The sequence below is a fragment of the Zosterops lateralis genome, assembly GCF_965231275.1.
Source record: "Zosterops lateralis genome assembly, chromosome: 5".
In the NCBI taxonomy this organism is placed as follows: domain Eukaryota; kingdom Metazoa; phylum Chordata; class Aves; order Passeriformes; family Zosteropidae; genus Zosterops; species Zosterops lateralis.
Window position 1 is genome coordinate 11,315,669 of NC_139766.1, and position 24,826 is coordinate 11,340,494.

At 38.2% G+C, this 24,826-nt stretch overlaps 1 protein-coding gene across 6 annotated transcripts in view; it reads left to right on the top strand.

Annotated features, from left to right (window-relative positions):
* The window catches only part of AFAP1 (actin filament associated protein 1), a 113,602-nt gene that overhangs the window by 66,756 nt on the left and 22,020 nt on the right, over positions 1 to 24,826 (top strand). For 5 of the 6 annotated variants that reach the window (XM_083862227.1, XM_083862222.1, XM_083862224.1 and 2 more), the window contains exons 4-9: positions 567 to 675; positions 6,096 to 6,307; positions 9,069 to 9,248; positions 18,447 to 18,539; positions 20,032 to 20,116; positions 23,331 to 23,480. In XM_083862227.1, coding sequence (XP_083718353.1) covers positions 567 to 675; positions 6,096 to 6,307; positions 9,069 to 9,248; positions 18,447 to 18,539; positions 20,032 to 20,116; positions 23,331 to 23,480 — 829 coding nt within the window. Of the gene's footprint in view, positions 1 to 566; positions 680 to 6,095; positions 6,308 to 9,068; positions 9,249 to 18,446; positions 18,540 to 20,031; positions 20,117 to 23,330; positions 23,481 to 24,826 lie in introns of all 6 variants that reach the window. The other variant, XM_083862226.1, reaches the window with a different exon arrangement.

The following is a 24,826-nucleotide window of genomic DNA, read 5'->3' on the forward strand; positions in this document are numbered from 1 at the left end:
CCACTTAGATTTCCAGTTCTTAAATGGAAAACCACATCTTTTCAGCATTTTTGCCACTTAATGCTGTTGTAGAGAAAAATTCTTTTAATGTAGCTGTTACATTATTTTGCCATCCTTAGCAATGACAAGTAGGATTCTACACCATTTTATCATCTCCAAAGGACTCAGTTGAAGGACATGCAAGAAAGTTTTGTTTCCTATCATGATTAGAGTTGAAGGTCTGGACAATAATGATATATGTAAAAATGTATCAACATGTTATGAAGCATAATTAAGTTGCTTTGCTGCTTCAAGTCTCAACCTTTACTTATTATTGTTTAATTATAACAATATATGAGGAACTTGAGATTTGGGCTTGCTTCTCATCTAAAAGATGCTACCTTGCAGAACATCTAATTGAGCCCTCCTGAGCCTTGCCTTTAGAGATAGTTAATATAGGAAATAGTCACAAGAGCAGGGTTTATGAAGCTGTTTGCATTGGCACTGATCATGAGCAGATGTTCTGTCCATGTTTAATTTAACACCTTGTTGGTCTGTAATCACTTTTCCTTTTTTTGTTCATTTAGCCACCAGATAATGGGCCTCCACCACTGCCAACATCTTCCCTTCCTGAAGGCTATTATGAAGAAGCAGTGCCACTTAGTCCTGGGAAGGCTCCTGAGTACATCACTTCCAGTGAGTAAGATATTTCCAGGCAGTTCTGAGCAATTGGTAATTCCAGTGTCCTTCAGCTTTTTTATTACTTGAGAACTCCATCTCTGTTGGTGCTGTGGTGATGTGTAAGCATTACTTTGACAGTTTGGGCCAGTTCTGGTTATCCTCACTGGCCATGCATTGGATGGGTTTGCAGAACTGTTTTGGTGTGCTCAAACCAGGCTTCTTTTACAGGAAACTAAACTTGGTGCTCAAGTGAGGAGCACATAAATGGGTTCCAGCAGCTATTGGAGACAGAGGGTCCAAATTAGCCATTAACCTTTTAGACTGCTTTCAACCACAGATGATGGGTGCGTTGGACCAGGAGTCCAGAGTTAAATTACGCTCAGAGTAAACCCCTCTAAATTGATCGCACTGTGAATATAGAGGTCTCAGAAACTGGTATTGACCTGCACATCTGCCTTCTGTGCCTTCATTACAATTAATTGCTTGCTAAAATAGACAAATAAAAAGAAAAGAAGGAATTGTTGGAAAGATGTGATTTGCAGCATTTCTGATGACACATTGTGGAAAGGGATGAACTGGTCACAGCAGCTCCCACAAGCCCTGTGTGATGCCCAAGACAGTACTTTTGTGATCACTTGTTCAGGCAGCGGGCAAAGGGCTGTCTACTAGAATGTCCTTCTGCAACACCCAAATGTTATTTTTCACACCCAAATACTTTCCCAATGACCTTTGCACTTCAGTGGAGCTATGCTGAGAGCACCCTGGTGAAATAGTGAAATGACTGCTGTGACCTTTACACAGGTCAACAGGGTCAACAGGGTCAGTCAACAGCACATTATGTACCATCTTTTTCCTGATTTTTATTGGCTGGGGTGATTTATTACTTATGTAGGGCTGATTTATCACTAACCATTATTTTCTATGGTCTAAAGATTAAAGGCATATCTTCGCCTATTTTAAAGCCATTTAAATTATTTTAAATTGTCTCTCTGTTCTTAAAACATGCAAAGGAGTCGCCTTAAAACTAAAATATTATTCATCTCTACACTGCACAAACTGATGTTATCTAGTAGCTTTTAATTAACCTGAGAAATTCAAGGTAAGAAAGATTTTCATGTGCTGGAAAGCAAATGAAATAACATATGAACTTAGAAGAGCAGCAGAATCATTCTTCTCTTAATTTCCTCCCTTGAAATACTGCTACAACCTGTATACCAGTGAGCTTCTGACTTGGGTTTTGTTGTTAAACAAGAGCCATGCAAAGGCAGAAAAATATTAATAGTGCAAATATTAATAGCACTGCTAAAAATCACCTAGGGAAAAGCAAGACAAAGTATGAAGCTGATTTCTTATTCTACTTATCCATTTAAATGCGTAAAAATATTTAGGATATCAGCCTTAAAAGTTCATTAATAATTTCATAATTTAAGTATCTAGACATTTAAAGCTCTGTTAGTGTGACATAGCATTTCACTTGCTGAGATGTAGTTATATTTTCTTATATTCTGGACTTTATCATAACTTAAAAATTGTGTTCAAAGAATTCCTCTCTTCACTGGTAATGAAGTTCCTTTTAAATTCAATGTGCAATTCGTAATACATCTTTGCTCATGCAAAATGTCCATAAATCCAGTTGTGTGGTAATTAAAATCAGCTACCAAAGTGTATTAAATACACTAAATACACTAAGATAGATCCTTAGCTGTTTGGAGTATTTGAGATGGAGAAGACAATAGAAAAAAGTACTTGAAGTAGAAGAAGTGGAAGAATGCATGTATTTGGATAGATATAATTAAGTAAATATTCCTATGGAATATTTTCTTAGTGTCATTAATAGCAATTAGACTTACATACCATGTGTCTTTTTTGTAAAAGTAAACAAGCACTGAAGAAAATTGAAGAAAATGGTCATGAAAATGAAATATCTGTAACTTTCTCAAGTCCTTCTAATGGGTTTGCAAATTAGTGCTTGCATGTAGATGAAAACCAGACTGTGTATGACTTGTCTGATAACTCACTCTATATTAAAAGCTACTGATCTGTACAATATACCTAAATTAATACAGACTAGTCTTAGGAATACACAATTGCAAACAATAATATGAAAGTCCACTGTGATTTTCACCCCCTAACAGTGAGAAATTTTTGTGAACATCAAGGTGAAAAGCCAATGTCAGAAGAAGTCAGATTAATCAGAAAGTGCCAAATATGCCAAAACTGGTAAATTAGCAGCACTGGAACATGTTGTATCAGTGCATCCTTATCCTCTGAGACTTTGATAGACTCAATAAATGCACTTTGTTTTCGAGAGAGAGACATTTTCTTCTCCATGTGCTAGTTTGTGTCTCAGAGCCTTGTTTTGGATGTGATAGAGCAGTTTGGAGAAAAGCAGTAGAAACAGGGTGTGGTAAAGAGGAGCCATGTTTCATCAGAGATGATATGAGCACTTCAGGGTGGGCATCCTTCCTGGTGTGAGTCACACAAGAAGCTCTTCATCTGGGCAAGAGTCCCACAAACCAGCAAGGGAGACATGAGGAGTTTTTAATGGGCAGGATATGGCAACAGCTCCCCAAAGATCCCACTAGCCTGGGTCAGGATGGGAGTCTTGGAAGCTCCTGTTGGCTTTCATTCTCCTAGAAACAGAGATTTGGATAAAACTGCAGCTGCAGAGCCAGCAGAGTCCCTGTGCTGAGCATACAGCTTATGGCTAACAGGAAATCTGCACTTGGAATGCTTGTGAGCCACATAGGAAATAGCTGTAGGGTATTAAACATGCAGAATTTCAGTTTCTACTATGAAGTCCCAATCAGCACTTTCTACAATTGTTTTTTTTTTTTTTTTTTCTGGAAACTGGTAGAACTTGCTGTAAGAAAATAAGAGGCTTCAATGTTGTGAGGAAAAAGCAATGATTTAACCAAGTAAATTTTATAGTAATAAGGCAAGATTGTTGCATGGGGCTTATAGTCAGAAGAAAACCAACTTTTCTGTATAGGACAAAGGGATGACCTGTAATTTTATCCAGGCTGAAACATTCTTTACTGCAATATGAAAAAGTTAAATCTAATTGTTCTAAACAGGAAAGAAAAACAAGGTGTTGAAATAGATTCAATTTTTTCATCCTTTTGATTGAAGCAATTAAAAACGTTGTCCTCTGATGGAAAGGCTCTGTCATGCAAACTTCCCATCTTCAGAGTGCAGAAAAATGACCCAGCTCCACTGTCTTGGGAAGAATATGCTTGAAGATTGTCCCCTCTGTACAGTTAAGTTTCAAATTCATCTGATAAAATTTAACCCTCAGACACTCTTGCATTCAAAAGGTAATTTCTTAATGGAAAAATCTCATTAGTAATGATACAGAAAAATTCCACCATAATAGTGTATCCATATCTCAACATACAGGCAGTGAGTTCTTACTTCTACTTTTTACCTAAAAAAAAAAAAAAAAAAAAGAAAATTGTTTCAGAATTAGATTTTTGCCAAAACCAAGGTAAAATCACAAATGAGGTAAAAGAATATTGTAGAAAGGGACCAAACATCAACGTGACATTGTGACATTGGTGTAGCTGCAACAAAGATCACAACTGAATATGAAGGACGAGGAGGTTATGGGCACTAATTACTTTTCTCAAAAGGGAAAGCCAGGAGCTGAAGAAGTTCCCAGAGAGATGACAACTTTAGTTTATGGCAGCTTGTCCCACAACCTATGCCTTTGGGAGATCTTTTCGAAGAAGCTGATTTAATGATTTACATTTTGTATTTGGCAGCTCCACGTGAATTGTTCAGTCTCTGTGCCCAGCAGGCTGGCATTGGCATGCTGATGCATGCTTGTGACTGGTCAGTGATCTCTCAAGCATTTCCTGATGTTTCTGTGTGAAAGTTTGTGGAAAGCTGCTCTAAAAGAAACTGGAGCAGGGAGAATGTTTTGGTTTGGTTCTGGATTTGGGGGGGTTTTGCTTAGGCTTTTTTCCTTCTTCAGGGGTAGGAAGGATGACGCAGCAAGTTCTACTAGATCTTGTGTATTCTTTTAAATAAATAGGCAAAAATAAATACTCTGGAATAAATGTTTCCAAATCTGTCAGTTCAAATATTGTCTCTAAGTTTTTTCCGTCCTCCTCTTGATTTTTGTAACGCAAGTGAAAAACTGGAGTGTTTTCCCACTGATAATCATCTGAGGCTTTTACCACTTGCCCATATGGACCTGCCCCAAACCAAACACCCTGTAGCGCAATTGACCAGAAAACGGCAATTCAATGTTAAAAGTAAACTTCCAGGGTTTTAAGTTTTACTTTCATTTCACTTTCAGCTGAAGATATAGTTTCATCCACTTTTATGGAAACACAAACTGGATCAGAATATCTAATTTTGATTCAGAGATGTATGTTCCCTTCTAACTTATGCACGTAGGGAGGAACTGATGCAGAATGAGCTTTCCAGCAATCCGCTGTATTGTCCACTTCCCAGTCTTTCCAATTCTCCTTCCTACATCCCACTTGTTTCCTAATTACCTAGCTAAAGCAAACAAGAGATTTTCTTCCACCTTCTGGCCTAAAAATATATCAAAGTTTGCATGAAATTTTTCGGTGAAATTTCAGCTTTTAAAAATATTTCAGTCGGTTTTCCTCCGTGTGAACATGCTCCAGTGGATAACAGGCTTTCTGGTGTTATTATCTGAAGAGCTTTACACACATTTACCCACATAAATGAATAAGTAAGGATGAAGGAAGAGAGGGTTCTGTGATAATAGCAAAATAGTTTGCTAGCTGGGGGTACTGCTAGGTTTCAACTGCATTGTTGAAAATGAAAGGCCTGAAGAAAAATAGTTTAATCAAAATGGAAGCTTGCCATTCCATCACCAAACTTGGAGCAGGATTAAGCAGCAGAGGCTAAGCACAGAACAAAAGATTTTTGCACAATGTTTTCACCTCCACCAGAATCTGTGGTTCAAGGGGCTGCATTGTTTGTTGAATGCTGATTGTCACAGCACAGGGGCTGTATTTGGGTATTATATGAAATGTTATGGTGGGTGGACACTGCCCCATAATGTATTCATATGACCTTTGCTATATGGGGTGTTTATGTACTAAAGCAAGATGAAGATGTTTCTCTGTGAAAGAATAGCAAAAAATTAAGCTGTCAAATAATATTTTGAAGATAATGAAACACTACCTGAAATTCTAGCTATGTATTCCCAGTTTATTGTTTCATTAAAATTCACAAGGTGTCTTTATGGATCTTCTATAAAGTTTCATATTGGCAAAGTATCTTTCATTTAATTAACTTTATGCATTGATATTACTAAGCACTGAAACAGTTACTTGTTCATGGCTGACTTTCAAAAGCTTTCACTTAAAATAAAATGTCTTGAGGTTTTCAGTTATTTCAGCGTGCTTCATGGCTAAGTGTTTTAACCTGACACTTTTACACTTTCATTAAAGATTATGACTCAGATGCTATGAGCAGCTCTTACGAATCCTATGATGAAGAGGAGGAGGATGGAAAGGGGAAGAAAATGAGACATCAGTGGCCTTCTGAGGAAGCCTCTATGGATCTGGTGAAGGATGCCAAAATCTGTGCCTTCCTTCTTAGAAAAAAACGTTTTGGACAATGGACCAAACTACTGTGTGTTATCAAAGAAAACAAACTACTGGTAATTCCTTTTTTTAGCTAGCTATATTTTCTTTGTACCTTTTAAATGATGTATTTATTTTTACAAGAATCTGATTTTTGGAATATGTTCTGCTAACAGTGGCCAAGTCTGCAGTAACCTTACCGGAGAGTTCAGTAATGATTTACCCAAGAAGCAGAAAAGTACTGAAATTATAAGTGTATCATTTAGCCACTTAGAACTTTGATTTTTATTTCACTAAAAACTTGAACCCCAGCAGTTCTCTGATATTGGAAAGAATGTCTGGCCCATTATCTTCTAAAATATTTAATTTGGAAAAAAATGTTGCTGAAACTGTAAGTCCAATCTTTCATTCCCTGCGGACAAAAAAATCTCATAGGGAGCTCTGTGTGTGAACTGTTGGATCAGACTGCTGGAGAGAAAAGTCCCTTGTTGGACTGAGAATTCACTTGGCAGCATATGCTGTGGTAATGTATACACTTTAAACTAAACCTTTGCCATCTGTTCTGCAGTAATTACGATGCAGTATTCACATGATGCGCAGCTGCATTATAAAAGGGATTGAAACAAGTGGATGTATTTATTCCTTAAGCAAATCTGTTACGCTGCTTTCTGACTGGAGGCACCAGTGAAAGATTCCATGAATTATCCACTCATAGATGTATTTTTGTTTTCTGGAAAGAGACCTTAATTGAGGGAAACACTTACTATGTGTCATTATGAGCAAACTAATGCTTGTATTAATCAATAAGTTGGGGTCGTTGGTGCTCCTGCCTTCCGATATGATGCTTCCAGCCATTGTACCTAATTACATAACTAACAATTACTGCAATATCCTAAATGTTAAGAGCTGATTAACAGATCATAGAACACTTTCTGAAGAACCTCTCTATTCTACAGTGGTACAATACAGATTAGGTGTGTTCACTTTCTAAGTACATTTGTGCTTATGGCAGTGTAGAAAATAGCAGGATATGAAATGGAGGTAAGAGATTGCTGAAAATACAGTTGGAATGAATTTGCTAGTCTGCAGTAGCTTTAATTTTTGTATCCTCCTGTATTTAAATGTTGAAAACAAAATCCATTCTAATTCAGCTTTTGTTATATTCTTGTAATGCCATTGTCCTTAATGCACATTTTTATCACCATATATCAGTATCATATCAGATTTCAGGACCATCTGATAACAACTTGAAGAAAGGAAGGAAAGAGACAGAGAAACAGATTTTTCCCTGAAGTCATACAGCATTTGTTCTACAATTACATTTATCGTTCCATATATAAATTTTATTTTTTTATATTTTCATTTTCTTTACCCACATGTGTGGTCTGAAAAGCTTTTTTCCTTATAGGGATCATCTTTCAGTAATTCTGTAATGGGGATTAAGAAAATAAAATCACAATAGGAGCCTAACAACCAAGTTACACAAGATTGGTTTATTGTTTGAAGGTGAACTTGGACAGTTAACTTATAAGATATACAAGTAAAACAAATACGTGTTCTTAGGGATTAGTAATTGCTTGTGTCATAAATGCAGCTGTCATCATAAAACAAAAATATTTTAATTAGAATTAGACATTAGAAATAACTTCTACTGGGGAATTGCTTTTCATTTAAAGCCCATTAGGGACCCATTTTTCACTTAGAGTCTTTTAATATATACATACTTCAGTTTTAGCAATGTATAATTATAAATAAAATATTTAGATTAATATAAAAGGAATTACAAGCTGTTTATTGGTTCTTAAATTGAATAATGTTGTATATCTTCAAGATTTCATAGCGTGAGAACTTAGTATTTTTTAAATGTTTCAAATTGAAAATCTGTGTCCAAATTGGAGAAACTTTGGTATTAATGGGCTTTGAAGAGGGAACAGTGGTCAGTGATCTGCAGAGGCTGGTTTAAAGTTGGCTGTATTTGCTTAGCCTAACTTGTAGTGTTTATAACATACTTTTATCAGCTGCTGTCTTCCTGACAATTGCAACCTGCCGTGAATAGTGCTGCAGACATGCAGAAGTTCATGTGCTTTTCTCTATTCACATAAATGCTCAGCTGTTCTTTGTATGCAGATATTAGTCTTATTGATTGTCAGAGATCCCTTTAATATCAAATGTCTTTTTAGCCTTAGTGCTTATGAACGAAAGCCCAATTTACACAAGTATAAGAATAGCTGCACATTCGTACAGAGAGTTAAAACATTGTTCTGCAGTCTGGCAGAACAGCTTTGGGAGCCTCAGCTGTACTGATGTGTTGGAAGGTGGGAATGGAGACTGGGTCTTTAGGACAAGTGATGTAAAGAGGAACTCTCTTTCTTCAAATTGCAAAGTTGCATTTTGCAATTGTCAATTGTAGGCACTGATGTAGATTGCCTTCATACGCTGGTCTGTCACTGGAGGGCAAGGTAAACATCTGGGCTTTAAAGTTATTAAGTTACAAGTTTATTCTGCTGCTACATGTGAACAGATATCCTAAATCACCCTCTTCCTACCTGATCACGGTCAAGGTTGAGTCATAAGGATAACGCAGAGACTCTTAATGCTCTCCATATGTTTTACCTGTCCTGCAATAAAAGATATCCATTATTGTCAGTCTGGAAGTAATTTTGCTTTACAGAGTGGATGAGTTTGCTCTGGCTGAGCTCTGTGATATGTGGTAAAGGGATGCGTAAAATATTTTTAATTTTATGAATTAAAAATCTATCATTTCTACATAATAAGAGCTTTCCCCCAAGGTTCAGAAAGGTCATATCTAATTCTGAAACTTTCCTTATGTTTATTTAGTGTTACAAAAGCTCCAAGGACCAGCAGCCCCAGATGGAGCTGCTCCTGAATGACTGCAGTATCACCTATATTCCCAAAGACAGCAAAAAGAAGAAGCATGAGCTGAAAATCTCTCACCAAGGAGCAGATGCCCTGGTTCTGGCAGTGCAGAGCAAGGAGCAGGCAGAACAGTGGCTAAAGGTAAGGGGGGGGTTCTGACCAGGAGTTTTTGTACCCACAGAGTGCTCACATTGCTCAGTTCCTATTACAAACTGAGACACAAACAGCAACTTCCGCACAAATCCAGACCACATAAATCCTATCTGATTTGGGACTGCAGAAATACAGACTTTAGGTTCAAGCCTCGAAACAATCCCTCAGGGTTAACCCAGTGCTGCTGCTGTGATGGTTTTCACTACTAATAGCACAATAATCTGGCACAGAGAGGAGAGGTGGCAAATTCCCTTCCACCTTCTTCTCCAGTTCATTTTCCAGAAAGACTTGGTGGTTAGGGCACAACTGGTGGTAAGTGGAAGGTTCAAATTCCCTCAAGTGGAGGCAGCTGGAACCCGTATTATTTTTGGCATGATGTCACCTTTTTAAGAAGAAGATTCTCTGAGGAGATACCTGTTTGAATTGCTCTGGATGGAAAACAATCCTTCAGCTTCCTGAAGGCCATTCAAGTTTCCTAATTCTGGTTTAGCAACGTATCATCTGTTATGGTTTGTCTTGGGAATGCAGACTTCTGAGAAAACGGGATTTTGTCATCTTCCATTCCTCTCTGTTCAACGTCTGCAAACATGGAAAATCCCAGGGCAAGGGCTGCAGTTACAGATCCTAACCAGATTACTAGTATTTATGTTGGACTTTGCCAGTCTCAAAGGTGGAGGTCAATGAAGTAGTGTGGGAAACGATCACTGCAGTTGCAGTAGCAACTGTTTTAAGACCTTGAAATCCAGTCTTTTAAAAACATGTGTAAGTCTGAATGCATCAGACTCTTCAGGCATTCTCTATGCTGTGCTCTGATCTAACCTTATATGGTACTTATTTTTCTAAGAATAAATTGTATTTTTCCAAATACAATTGAATTAAACACGTAGGAATTTCCTGATGGCAGATACTTTTTCTGCAGAAGAGGGAGACATAAAATGCAGCTTAAGCGGTATAAATTCTGCTGTGGGCTAATGTACTAAATGGAAAATTAATCTGTAATTTCCTATTTTGCAATATTTGATTTTACCTTTTGGGAGTTTGCGGTTTGTGTGTGTTTGGTTTTGACTGTGACTTTGTATCCTAGCTTAGGAAATGCTCTCCCTATTGTCGTTTTAATAACATCTAATCCCAGGCATGTATTTATTAGGCTTCTTCTAACATCAGTGTCTTGTTCTAAGTTTTAAAGTCATGCAAGTGTCCCACTAGTTCATCTAGCATTTCAAAACCACTGATTGGAATGAAAAGAAGTTCATAAGTCATATTCCCTTCCAAGGGAATTCCACTGTAATTAGATCATAGTAACTGCATCCTTATTTCCTGTGTTGTTCTAAATTCGGGTTTAGTAATACTGGATTCACTGGCATCTATCAGACGTTCTTTCATAAAAATTGTTAGATTTTTTTAAATTGTATATAAAGCATCCCCACACAGGCAGACAGAGCAGTACTAGATTTTTCCATGTCCCAGATGCATTCCTGCTGCTTCAAAATGAAAAAAAGAGGGATTTTGTGCAGTTGCATGTTCACACAGTTGTGTATTCTGTGGGTCTGCAAAGCATTTGGAGACAGTCTGACAGCACTTTATTTAGCTCCTTCATGCTGCAGAGCTCTCTATTAATGAAATCTTTCAAGTACATGCCAGTGTTACTGTACTCAACTTCCAAGTCCTCAGTGCTGCTTCAGCCCTTTGTACTGCCTTTGCAGTACAAATTTCCTGTCCCACAGCTAACCAGAAATGATCTGTGCAGCTTTTGCAACAGTATTTTTCAAAAGAAGTATGGTCTTTGGAGAAATAAAACAAGCATTGCTTTAAAAAAAAATGCACCAAAATTTAAGGATTTTTTTAAAATTATGTAAGCAATTATGTTTTGATCATTCAAGCCTTACTCAAAAATAACTTCTGAAAATCATGTGTGGCTTTGTGTAGGACATTCTTACACTATGAAAGAGGTCACTGCTTCATCTTGGGAGATTTGAGTTTTCCCACCCTGTCAGTCAGAGGGTCAGAGTTCTTCCCAGTGCTCTGTCCCTTACATGTGATTTCCGTAGTTAATAAAATGGGCAGATCTAGAGACTGCCAATGAAAAAGGACTCTGCAACCACATTTCTAGAGCATAAGATGCCTTCTTGGTCAAAGATACTGCACCATTAGAGGCAGGTTATCATCCAGGAGCAATGGGTTTTCATGAATTTAAATGTTAAGTGACACATTGAAGCTTTACACTTGATCCTAAAAATCTCAAAATGTCTTTGGAGGCCACATTGTCCTTTGAAAGCTAAACTAATTTATTTTTTTCCAATTCATGTATGTAATCAGTACAGAATAGGTTTATTAAGTTAATAGTTTTACAATATCAATTGGAAGACAAATTCTAAATTGATGCAGAATAATTTTTGTACAGATGACACCAAAAAAGCCCCAGCTGATAAACATAGTACAAATTGAAGTCTAGACTGGAAACCACAAAGGGAGTTTCAGATTTACCAGCTAACAAATGCTTGATGAAAACAGATAGCTGATGTCACCAAAGAGCCTGTCAAGATTTCAGAGGAAGGAGCAAAGCTAGTATAAATTCAGGCTAGAGCTGAGATCATCTCAGTAATATGGTGGGCAAGAAAAAGTGGTGGAATTTTCCAGACTTGAGTCCTAAAATATTCCCACAAAAATGTACATGGAAAAAAATGTGTGCAGTTACAACTCTGACCCAAAAATTATCTTTTTCCATGCACGCTTGAGTATACATGCATCTGTGCATCCTTTTGTGGTCAAGTAAAGTCTGAAATTTTCTTGTTTTCCTCAGCATATCCAACAGACTGGTAAAACTACACTTAATTGTCAGCATCCCTGGGAAATGCTGCATTACAAATAAAAGGACTGGTAAGACCATGACCTTACAAGCAGATGCTTGTTCAGTGGCTTTGTTTGTACAGATGAATGTGCTCTGTGTGCAGAACCCTCAGACTAGGCCACAGAAAACTGCACTCAATATTAAAAATACATGGATGCCACAGAAATTAAGTTGGTAACTTGCTGTAGAAGACTGGTAAAAGAAGTAAATGGTCACAGTGACTGGTCCTCCTTCCTTCTCTTCCTCCTAACATTCCTCCTACAAAAATGTATTTCTGGTTTATCATGCATGAGATGTAATCTATCATTCTGGAGTACTGGCCTTGATTTTCATTTTTCTCTAACATTAGGCACCCTTTGTTAGCTTCTCCTCATTTTATGGTGTTCTGCCGACTGTGCAGCAATCCCTTCAGCTGGGGGTCTGTAATTGAGCAGTGAATCTTCCAGCCACAAGGAGATATTTCTTCATCTATCATTTTGACTATGCACAGTCAGTTCTGAACTTGTCATAATAAGGGGGACGTTTTGCCCTGAAGAGAGAATAAAATCATGGTTGGGACTGTATCCAGTCATCCAAAGGCCCTGCAACATTCCTTGTAGGGCTGTTTAGTTGGTTCACCTACCGAGTTTTTCTCTCTGATTAACTTCATGTTATCTCTCATGAAAGCCTTTGAAAACATCTCTTTGTTTCACTGCCCTGAGTTTAGTGAAGGGAGTCAAGTAACTTCTTGCCTCCAGTCTCTTATGTGGACAGTTTTACTGAAGAATAAACTACTGACAAAGCTGTTCTTTAGCCAGTTTATATCAGCATAAAATTGTGCTTGTAACTGTAAACATTGTGTGTCTGCTTTTTCTTTCTATGGGAATTTCCAGCTAGAGAGATCTTCAACACTTCAAGCACTGCTTTCTTGGCTTATGTAATGCTCCCCAAAGAGGTTATTATCTCCATTTTGTAGCTGACTAGAGTCAAGTGCTGAATGGTTAAGGCTTAAAACTGACTACAAAAAGTGGTTTTGGGGATGCATACCTGGTACTAGTGATTTCCATGTGTGTTTGTTAATTTGTAAGAAACTTAAAGAATGTACTATGACCCAAGACAGTCAGGCCAGGTTCTTTCTCCACTGCCCACCATCACCATCAGCAAAGGCTGTGCAAACTAAATTAAACTTCCCAGGAATTACACCCCTGTTGTCTCAAACAGATGGTTTAAAATACATTCAAGTCACAGCAAGGTCAGTGACTCTTTGCATAAGAGCTATTTAGGGCCTCATCTGCAGAGGTGACAGACCAAGCTGCATGTGGAAGTTTTGACCAGTCTGCAGGACTCTGCCAGTGGGCAGAGCCAGAGGATCCCAGCTGGGCTCTGAGCCAGAGTCTGTGTGTGTGTGTGTGACCAGCACCATGGAAAACAATAATTATTTAAAAGAACCAGATGTATATGTAAATTTAAAAAACCCAACCAAACCACCCATGAAACAGAACCACAAACATCCTATTTACTTGTTTTCTCAGTGATAATTTTTCTTTGGGTTTCCTGGCTAAAATCACAAATGCAAGCTGTCTCCATCAGAGCAGAACCCAGGAGGGCTGGGACTTTCACTACTAGATACTATTCCTCCTCTCTCCTCCTCACAGGTTTGGATGGAAAATTATTTTAATCACACCTAGCTCAGACTCCCAGCCTAAAGTGAGATCTCCATCTCTGCACCACCCCGGCTGGGGATGCAGTTCCCCTGGCACAGGCCACCTCTGCCCTCGGAGCAGCAGTGCCTCGTGCCACCCTCCCCAGCCTCTGGGGAGTGCCTCCTCCCTGGGCTCTGCCTGGTTCAGTGCCCATATATGGCAGTGGACTTCATGGAAATACCACAGGAGAAATGGTACAGGGCTTGTCTTAGGTGAGTAAGTCAGAAAAGTATTCCTAAGGGATGCACAGGCACTACGGACAGGCTTACTGACTGCTAGTCTGCCAGAATCTCACCCTCACTTTCCTCAGACAGATGGCAGAAAGATTAATCTTTCCGGGCTGAGGGATACCTGAGAATAATGCTTTCCAGGTCAGAAAGTAAAGGGGGTTTCTTTTTGAGACTTAAAGTGTAGGCTATGATGGGAATAATTTCTCCCTTTCCTGACTAAGATTTTCCTCTAGGTAAACTCCTTGGGGCATTTCTTCTTTGCAAAACACTAAGAGGAGTTGTGCTGCTCTCCTAAGGAGGAGGGTATTGACACTAACATATGTCAAATGAAACAGTCCACAAAAGAGAGAAAATGAGGATTTAGTCATGCCAAAATGACAGAGACTCACAGAAAGTCAGCGCTCTTCCAGCAGTGAGGAAGGAGTGTTTCAGGAATGGGAAATACTGACTTACATCTGGAGCCAAACCTTTTTCCCTCTGCTGTGTTGTACTTAAACAGATTTCAGCTTTGCCATATTCCTATTTCCAGAGTTAAGTGGCAGAGCCAAGGGATACAGCCCATCCCATTTCTAGCAATTCCAGTATTTGCGAAACGTGTGGGCAGAGGGGGACAAGTGGGTGGGTGGCTGGCTGGATTTCTGGCATGATTATATAAAGTAAAGCAAATGTGCAGTCAGGCTCTGAGATTTCTGTCTTGATCATATTAAAAGTGCAAGCTTCTCATGTGAGTTCCATGAGAACACAAGATGATACGAAATGCTGTATCCACCAGGAGAGAGATCTGCAAGCTCCTCAAGCACAGGACAACTTTTAGTCTTATTCCTTATCAAGTGCCAAAGAGATCAGCCATAAGGAACTATCTACAAATGTACTTTTACTCAGAATTAGTTTGGCTTCTGTGTTGCTGGGACTGACTGGCAAGCAGCTGGCTTTTCTGCTTTTACTACAGAGCCAGTGCTTTTTATCTGGAGCTTGGAACTTTAAAGTAGCCAGAAGACTCTAATTTACTTTCTCTGACTGGGCATGTAGAAAGAATATGTTGGGCAAGTATTTTGCCTCCAGTCCTGGTGTGTCTTTTAAAATAATATACAAGAATTATAGAAGTTTGTAGGTGAATGTAGATATGAAGTTTTTTATAGTAAATGTTAGTGCTTCTGTAGTAAGATAGTCTTAAAGAGAGAAATATTCCAGACACACTATGTGGCAGAAATTCCACTGACTTCACCCATGGCTCGAGGCAGGGAATCTTTCCAGCTTCTTACCTGCAAATATTTCCCCTCTGTGCCTTGTCAGTGCATTCAATGCTGTACTCTGAAATATGTCCTGATCCACCTGGGGATTCAAGGTCTAAAGCCCAAGTCTGATTAGGAGCAGCTGAGGGAGCTGGGGCTGTTCAACCTGGAGAAAAGGAGGTTCAGGGGGGACATTGGAGCTCCCTGAAAAGAGGCAGCAGCCAGGTGGGATCTGTCTCTTCTCCCAGGTAACATGTGACAGGAAAAGAGAAAACCATCTCAAGTTTCTCCAGGGGAGATTTAGATTGGATATTAGGAAAAATTTCTTCAGTGAAAGGAACATGCTGCCAAGGAAAGTGGTGGAGTCAGTCCCTGGAGATATTTAAAGTACTGTGTAGATGTGGCACTTAGGGACATGGTTTAGTGGTGGATTTGGCAGTGCTGGGTTAACAGTTGGACTTGATCTTAGGGGTCTCTTCCAACTAAACAATTCTATAATTCTATAAATAAGGAATAATAATACAGTTCAGATTGCAGAAGCTTTTTCCAGGCTTGCATTTGGAAGTGGCTGTTCTTAAGTCTGCTAATTGTAACATTTTAATGGTAATTGTGGTACTTAAGATTCTTGCAATGAAATAACAAAAAAAAAAAAAATTTAAATGTATTTAGTTTTGAGACTATCCAAAGAAATACGGGATCTTCAGTTTTCTGATTACATTTGCTCATATATTTTAAATATTTGAATAGTCTGTTTATGATCTCAGTTTGATTTTCCTGGCAGATCACACTGTGTGTGTGTGTATGTAATGTTCAGAGGCATTTATGGTGAGAAAAAGAGAATTATTTGCTTTCTCTGTTGTGTGAGAAAACCTAAGCTATTAATGGAATATTTGCCATTACAAGATACTCTCAGTGCAGCCTTCCACATAATGGCATTTTATTAAAAATAACACTTTTGAGGATTCTTTTTTTTTCTCCTTTTGGGGATTCTTTTTTTTTCTCCTTTCTGGTTTTAGAGCTATTGTAATATATTTATTCATATTTTTACACATTTCATTGCAATGGATAAAATTTGCTGAACTCCATTCCTCACTCTCACTCTCAATTACTTTTTAATGAAAATAGTGATCTTTTATTTTCATATGGCTGCAAAAGATGGAACATAGAAAAAACTGACAAGAACTTTAGAGTCTTGTGATTGAAATTATGCAAGTTGGCAATACTGGTGGAATGTTTTATCCTTAAAATTTTGAGCTAAAGCTATATGCATGTGAAAACCAGATTTTTAATGGCAGCTGTCTGCAAACGTAATTATAGAGAGTGCATCCAGGCAACGATTGTATATTGAAGACATTTCATCCTGGTCTGGTGGAGAAGACTGAGTTTTGTGCTGTGCACTGAATACAATTATATTGCACATAGAAGGTGACGAGCAAGTCTTTGCCAGTGAACCTTTTGAACCCAAATGAAGTGTTGGACCCTTGAATATGGATTTACTTTAGATCCTACCACCAACTCCCTTTTGACAATGTGTCATTTTTTAAATCAAAATTTAATTAGAACCTAATTAAACACTTCAGCTTCTCCTTAAATATGTGGGGTATGATAAGAACCGGATTTACTTGAGTGCATGACTTAGCACATACTATTGAGTTAGTGCTGCCAAATCATTTCCCTCTGTTCTGTCTGTAACTCCCATTACAATCTGCCTTTGCCAAAATTAACTAACTGTGTGGTGTGAGCAGATGCTGAAAACATAAGCCATTGAATCAGGGTCATGCAGGAGACAGAAATGAATATTCCCAGAAACTGTACAGTCACATTTCTCTAGGGAGAAAACAGCAGTGCATTTACACCATACTGAGGACCAGCAATTGCAAAAAAACCCCAAAAAACAGACATTAAAAAATCTTATGATTTTGGTGAATTCAGGGCTTTGTCAACTCTGAAATGCAAATGCTCTGCCACAGATAAATCTACATTTTCTGTTACAAAGGACACTGAGTGCCATGAGATTCTGGTCATGTTTCTGGAAAAAAAAAAAAAAAAAACCAGAATAGGTCAAACAGTTGGGAAAGAATGCTGATGTGTTTTGAGATTCTAGCTCAGAAACAAAAGTGTAGGTTCATCTCCCAGCTTTACTTAATTTTTTTTATATGTCATTGAGTGAACACTTTTGTTCCTGGCTTCTCCCTCTGTAAAATGGTGCTGGTTCTCTTCCTTTCTTTATGGTGTATAATTTCTGTAATTTATGATGTGCTCCTGAGTAGCATAAGGGTCTTTGTAAGCCCATAAACATTTGATTTTTATTAGCTTCACCCTTAAAGGAAGCTTAAGTGCTGGGAAAGGACTGTTTGGTGCCATCCTTTGCATTTTAGTAGTTTCCACATCAAAATTATTCCGTTTGAAAGTCAGCATGAATTCAGGTCAAGAGTCTGTTCTCATCAGCCCAAGCTATTTCAGGCTGATAAAGGGCTGGTGGTAACCTCATAAGAGAGAAAAACCTTAGCCATGGGGAATCATCAAGCATTTTTACACCTTGCGTATTTTTACATTTATGTAATTTCAGCTTTTTAAGTTCTTCAAATTCCATCAAAATATCAGCAAATTCCAGATTCAAGATTTTTCTTTAATTTTTTAGGAACAGAATTTGCTACAAACAGATTTACTGTTACTTAGACCTTTAACTGTTAAGTTAATGTGCAATTATAATACAAAAATGCCATGAAATACCACTGTGCAGTATTAACTCTAAGCTGATCAGCAATTCATTAGTTTTCTGATAGCAAAAAAAGAGCATCTGTGTAGTGTATCATACAAAACTCATGTCCACTGACTCGAGGTACCTGGGGTCCCATTTTCTTATCATTGTCATGAAATCGGGTTGGTTGTGTCAGTTCATGTTGCAAATTTAGCTCATAAAAATCAGCAGTGCTTTTGGTTTCTTCACTTAGGAGACCCTTGGAGCTTAGTCTGTCTACCTCTAGACTTTATGTCTCCTTCGGGTCATCTATTAAATGACTTAAGGAGGGAGCATGGAGAGGTTGTTTTAGTGTCAGCCTGCCTGACACCTGCCAACCTAGTAAATGTCTGTGTGATTCTCCTTCCCATCTCCCTTCACATCCATATATAATTTCTAATCTCTCTGATTTGTATTTTATGAATAATTAATAAGTTTTTCTTTGTCTCCTAAGGTTATAAAAGATGTGTGCAGCAACTGTACAGGAGCTGTAGACTCTGATGGGCCATTGTCTAGTTCTCCAGTACACAAAATAGAGCTGGAAAAGGTAAAGTTATCAAAATGATGAATCAAAATTCCTTATGATTACTCAAAGAGACACTGGTAGGCACTGGACATAAATCCTTGCTGTCTTGTGTTGCTGTTTCAGGCACACAGTGGCTGTGTTGTGTTGGTTTGTTTGGTTATGTGCACACATCCTGCAGAGTTGAGGTTTCTGCCATGTCAGTTTGGTTGGCCATGAACAACCAGCAGGCTGGCTTGGGTCCAGCTTCTCTTCAGCCGCAGAAGGCTGCAGAATAGTGTGTGCTGAGATGCAGAGATAGTCTCCAATGATTGCAAAGAGCAAGCAGGGGTGTCACTCTTGAGGAAGAATAGATGAAGATTATACCAGGGCTTTAAGTGAAAGTCTCTTATTTTGGGGAATTCAGTCCTTGAAGAGCTCCCTGGGCATGGTGAGGTCACTGTTTTGGCAGTGCTTCCAAGCATTTGTGTCCCAATAGAGAAACTTGGCTACTCACATGTGGTACTTGGCTACTCCACTGCTTTGACTCAGCAGGATGTGAGAGCACAAATGAGGGAAGTGAGCAGCTTTGCAGTGAATGATTGGTGCATTACCAGCACCAGTTTAAGGCCCTGCTCCATTAAGGCATCCATGTGAGCAAATCCTCTGTAGCCCCTGCTTGAAAATACCACTAACAGAGGTTTCATCACCCAATTGCTAATGGCAAGTGCCACCCCTGTGGTGTTAGTGCACCACTGCCTGTGGCATTATGTTGCTTTGGTCCTGGGAACTGTTCCAGGACAGCCCAGACTTCCTGGTTTCACAGGCAAAAGCTGTTGTCTTTGCATGTTTGCACACACCTGCACAGTATTGAAAAAGTAACCTAAAGTGTTGAAAAAGAGGTTTTTTTTCTAAAAATGCATGCCATGAAAAGGTGTAATTTGTCTTGTCTTTCATTCATTTTTTTGTGATAATCTGCATATCTTCTTCATGGCTTCATCACTTCTGGGTAATGAGGTCATCAAAACTGTGCTGTCATAAGCTCTGTCTACTTCAACCCAGACCTCATGCATAACCATTACAGAATAATCAGTGCTAAAAATTTATTTCAAAAGCCTTTCTTGCACATATTGAAAGTACTGAAGCACCTTGTAGGAATACACTATTTTCTGATAAGTTATAATTGCAAATGCATGTATGAAGCATTCTTTAAAGATACAGCTTTTACCCTACTCATATCTGATCCATGTAATTCTTTATTGCAACATTTAGAGTCTAGAAATACATTGAAATATATGGTGAATTATGAATTTTTCACAGTTTAATACACTTTCAAATATATAATATTTTATTGTTTCTGTGATTTTCTAAAGCCTCTAAAACTGAAGTTTTTACTTTTTCCTAATTCTCTTCCAAGTGCATGAGAGCTTGAAAGTGTGTTTTATTTCATAGTAAGTATACTTTTAAAGGGACTCATGACACTTGATTTTATGAAGGTGCAAACATGGTGTGTCAGCTAGTCTGTTTATCCCTGCAGAAGTTGTCGTTTGAGAGGCCAAGCTCAGATGGGGAAGGTGCTGTGGAAAATGGCATCACCACTGTGTGCAATGGTAAAGAACAAGGTATGTCTGGTGTAAGTAATGTGTGCTTAGAGAAAGGGAAATACCTCACTTTCATCTTTCCAAAAAAGTAAAGTTTTTGAATGGTTTTATTAGGATTCAATTTAACTTGGAAGCTGAACTATGTCAAGAAGGATTCCTTAAATGTTGGCAGTAACTGAAGGCATTTAATGTTATTGTGCAGGTAAAATCAATACAATTAATATAAGGAAACAGAATACAGGAATTTTGATTTGGCCTTTTCTCTATTCTAAAGTACAGTTTTTCAGAGCTTGGGCGACCACTATAGGCAAGTAACAGGATTTTTAATAACTGTATAGTGGCACTATAAATAGTGGTGTAGAGCTTCTAAGCAAAAAGGTTATCATTAAATACTAGAAAGAAAGAATCATGCATATTTTTTATATATATATTATATATGTGTGTGCACAGATACCTTCATATATAAACTATCATATTAAATATGATTATTTATATTAAAAATATATATAGTAATGCAATATCACTGAGTTTTTGAATACATATGTATATAATTTTACATATGCTACTTTGGGACTGTGCATGTTCTGTAGTCCTTATAATCTAACAAAGGTAAATCCAAAATCCAGAGGGAGTTCTGGCCAAGTTCTATATAATACACTCAACCCTTATGCTCTCTTCCCCATGCCCTTCCCTCCTCCACAAAGCAGAAGAAATTCTGTGACTTCCTTAACTTACCATATAGCAGTGGTGTAGCTTAGATAAGGCATTTTTCTGCTGCTGTAAGTGAAGGGTAACATGAGCTGCAGTGAGCACTATGTCAATACTGGCCTTGGTGCCAGCACTGTCTCACCTTTTGACTCATTTCCCTTATCTCCTCCCTGGGTCATTTTCCAGCATTTCCTGGCTCTACAGATCTCTGAACAGTATGGGACAATGTCATGGCTTGTGGTTTTCTGATAGTCATGGTACATTTTTACTTTTTTTTTTTCTTCACATTTTAAAATCTTCTATTAAGCTTTCATGAAACTCTGAAACCTGTGGAGAATAATCTGTGACCCAAAACCTGTATTGACCACAATGTCCAGAAGTACCTGGTGGCTCAGTTACCCTGCAGAAGGTGTGATGATGCAGCTGGAAAAGCAGCCCAGCTTAGGTGCCTCAAGGAGGGTCATTTAAAATACTAGTGGCTTTTGAAAATTAACTTTCAATGAATAGTAGAAAAAATAATTGGCAAGAAGACTGAAGTGTCCTTGATGAAGTTATGCTCTGTGTTTTTAAAATGAATAGGAAGTGTTTAAGGGAGTACGTGGGAAGGGAGGCTTCAGAGTGTGATCATCTCCAGCTGGCACCAACCACCAGCCTGTGCTGTGCTCTCAGCCAGCTGCTTTGCTGTGGGGAAGGAAATGAGAATAAAAGGCTTTTGTGAAAAAAAATCACTGGCAGTTAGGCAATTAGTATATTCTTTGGACTCAAAAAGATTTAGTCATGAAGGCCTTCTTTCTGCTGCCTCTCAGTTCTGCAGGAAAAAAAACCCAGCAATGTAAAGGGAAGACAGGACAGAAAAGCAGATACTAGAATGGGCTTATTTCACTGTCTGTTCATGCTTGTGGGAATGATTTCTTTGGGCTTCTGTCTCACAGAAATGAGTATTTCTGTCTCTGGCTTTTTTCAATGCTTTTCATCTGCCCCTAAATGGCTGCAGTCGGCCTTTGGCTGCTGCTGTGTGGGATGGAAACCTGTCTGAGGGCAGGTGCTGTGTACCCTAGGCAGGGGTTCAGGAGATGATGGGATGGGTGTCTTCCTCTCTCCAAAAAGGGAGCCTGTTGTGTGTTTGGAGAGCACAGTGTAAGCTGTGAACACCCTTCCCTTGAAGAAGATAATTAGACCTGGATGTGTTGGAGTTGGCTGGGGGGCAGCTTTTGGCACTTGCAGAGCTGCTTTTCCCCCTTCGCACTGGCAGATTTGTACAGTCTTGGCTACAGATACAATTTCTAAATAATGTTCCATGATTGCTAACAATTAAACTAAATATGATAAATTATCCCATGGTGAGTCCCAAACTGCTTCTCTATTTTCCATGCATTTTCTTCCCAGCTCATCTGCTCATACAGTCATTTCTCATGTGAACATTTTGTCCATGTTTTCCCTCAGTTTGTGCAAGCCCATAACCACTAAGTGTTCCCTGTTGCAAATGGAATTGATATGTTGGGGATAAAGATAGAGCAGCTCAATTAGTAACTGTCTTAAATGAATTGTTCATCAAAATCACATATCAGGGCAAGTTGATGGAATTTTTGCTGCCCTTTCAGTTAGCAGAGACTTTTCCTCTGTTGCTGGAATCCAGTTTAGGCCACAGAATGCAGTTTCTGAAGTTTATTTTGTTTGTTCTGTTTTGCAAACAAAAGGCTTGGTTTTTTTTCTGAATCTGTTTAATTTTAGAAACTCTTCTTTAAAAAAAGCAGTATTAGGATTTTAATCAGGTGGGCACTTTTAAAAACTACATCTATAGTCCTTGCCAAACTGCATTCAGCAGCCGAGCATGCTTCAGTTCTCAGAGTGGTAATATTCCTAGTATCAAATGAAGTTAGTGGAAGCATAGACTGTATGTTACAAAACACCTCTTTTCAGCAGAGCTTTTTCTTTCCAGTGGTCACAAAAAAGGCCAACTTATAGCTATTGAATATTCATACTGATCCCACTAATTTCTTAATAGTTAATTCATAAGTCTTGTCTTTCTAAAATGTCCATTATAATAAGATCTCTTAACCTAGTTGTACATAGAAGAAGTAATTTTGCTAAGCAAGCACATTCTGTCTTTTTTGTGTAATTAATTACTGAAATATTTTGAGAAAAATGTCTAGGAACTTTGAAGAAAACAGTGAAGAAATGTCTGACTGGATTTTTTTTTCTGCATATATGAGCTAAATTTAAATGCATGTTCTCAGTCATACTCGTAAATTAGATGATGACTGCTGTGGAAAGAGACTTGAAGCTTGATTAGATTAAATAATGTTGCAAGATTGATTTTTGGTCTTATTATCCTTCAGAATGCCATGATTTTTATAACACAGAGGTTATTAGGGCATGTAATATTTGTCTCATTGAAACCTGCAACTTTTGTACAAATGTTTTTCGTGCATAGGGTATTTTTGTCTGAACTTTTGTTTTTATTCAGGTTCTCTCTATTGGTTGGTGTACACACACTACTAAATACACATTTCTGCTTTCTTAATAGTGAAGAGGAAAAAAAGTTCGAAAACGGAAGCCAAGGGCACTGTGACTAAAGTAACAGGGAAAAAAATAACAAAGATCATTGGTTTAGGAAAGAAAAAGCCATCAACAGATGAACAGACTTCATCAGCTGAAGAAGATGTTCCAACATGTGGTAAGTGACTTTTCTCCTTGAGTCTTAAATGCACATTGCTATTAAAACTTTATAGGATACTAGCCTAGGAATTTCTCTAAAATTGTTTTTACTGCAATAATTCTTCTCCCAACATTGGAAGGATGCATCCAGGCTGCAAGAGGAGTTTCACAAGTTTGTCATTTGCAAAGAGACTAAAATAATTTGTCTCTTTAAATAAAATGGTCACACAGGCTCAGGTATCACTGCTCTTTGCAGAAGTGAGGAAGAAGAGAAACGGGAACACGAAACATAAAGAAACAAGTGCTGTTTTCAAACAAATGAATTTAGGCTGAACTATGAAATAAATTGAAGCTACAAAGTAGAAGGTTCTTGGAAAGTGATCAGGTCTTTTATAGTAGATTGTGGTTAAGGTTTTATGGCACAGCAGACAACAGTCAGCTGGCCTCAACCAGTGATTTGAGTTTAATTACGGGTTCCTAAAGTGGTACATATTGGACAAAATGAAGTAACAAATTTCTAGTAAGCAATTTTAACTCCTAATTTTGACCATTCCATATGACAGCTGTGGAGCGCAAGGAAGTGTATAAAAGGCATGCAGAAAATACTTGTTTTTTGTAGCTGTTATGATTTGCTCACAATTTAAGACTTTGTACAATGCACTTAGCTGATGTCCTCACAGCTCTGCTATTTTAAAACAATGCAATGTACTTACCTTCTCCAGTTTATCTTTCGATGCTCCAGTATTAGGTAATATTTCCATACATGAATAAAATTGAACTCACCCTTCACCCAATCCCTTCAAAAAACAAATTTTCTTAGAAAGCTTTGAAGCAGTTGCACCAGCTTCTAAGTTTTGATTTTACCCTTTAATTGACTAGAAAAACTTAAGGAAACCCAGAAATCTGTGATTAGGGAGCAGTTGGAGCATGAAGTGTGATAGATTCCTGCCCAGGGTGATGGAAGCAGGTCCATGGACCACCAGAGAGAACTTCATAGATTACAGGTGGCTTTCAAGCCACTCTTTGGGAATCATTCACATAAGCAAACTTTGATTAAGTAAGTGTATGTATATGTGTCTATACATCAGCTAAGTACAGATGTGATTTATTGACCAAAAGAACAGCTGGGAAAAGCTGTGTCCAGCCAGATGCATTGTCCAAAGCATCTGGCCTCCATAAGGGCTCAAACTTCCGGGCTCTCATACTCCGTTGATTGTTCTGCATTATGTGAGAAGTTAACCACAGCTGTACAATCTAATTCCTCATATTTCTATCATTAGTTTGGATATGAACATAAATACAGGTTCAGCCATTACTATTTGCCTGCATTTGGCTCTACTCAACACCACTTGCAGATTTTAAAGG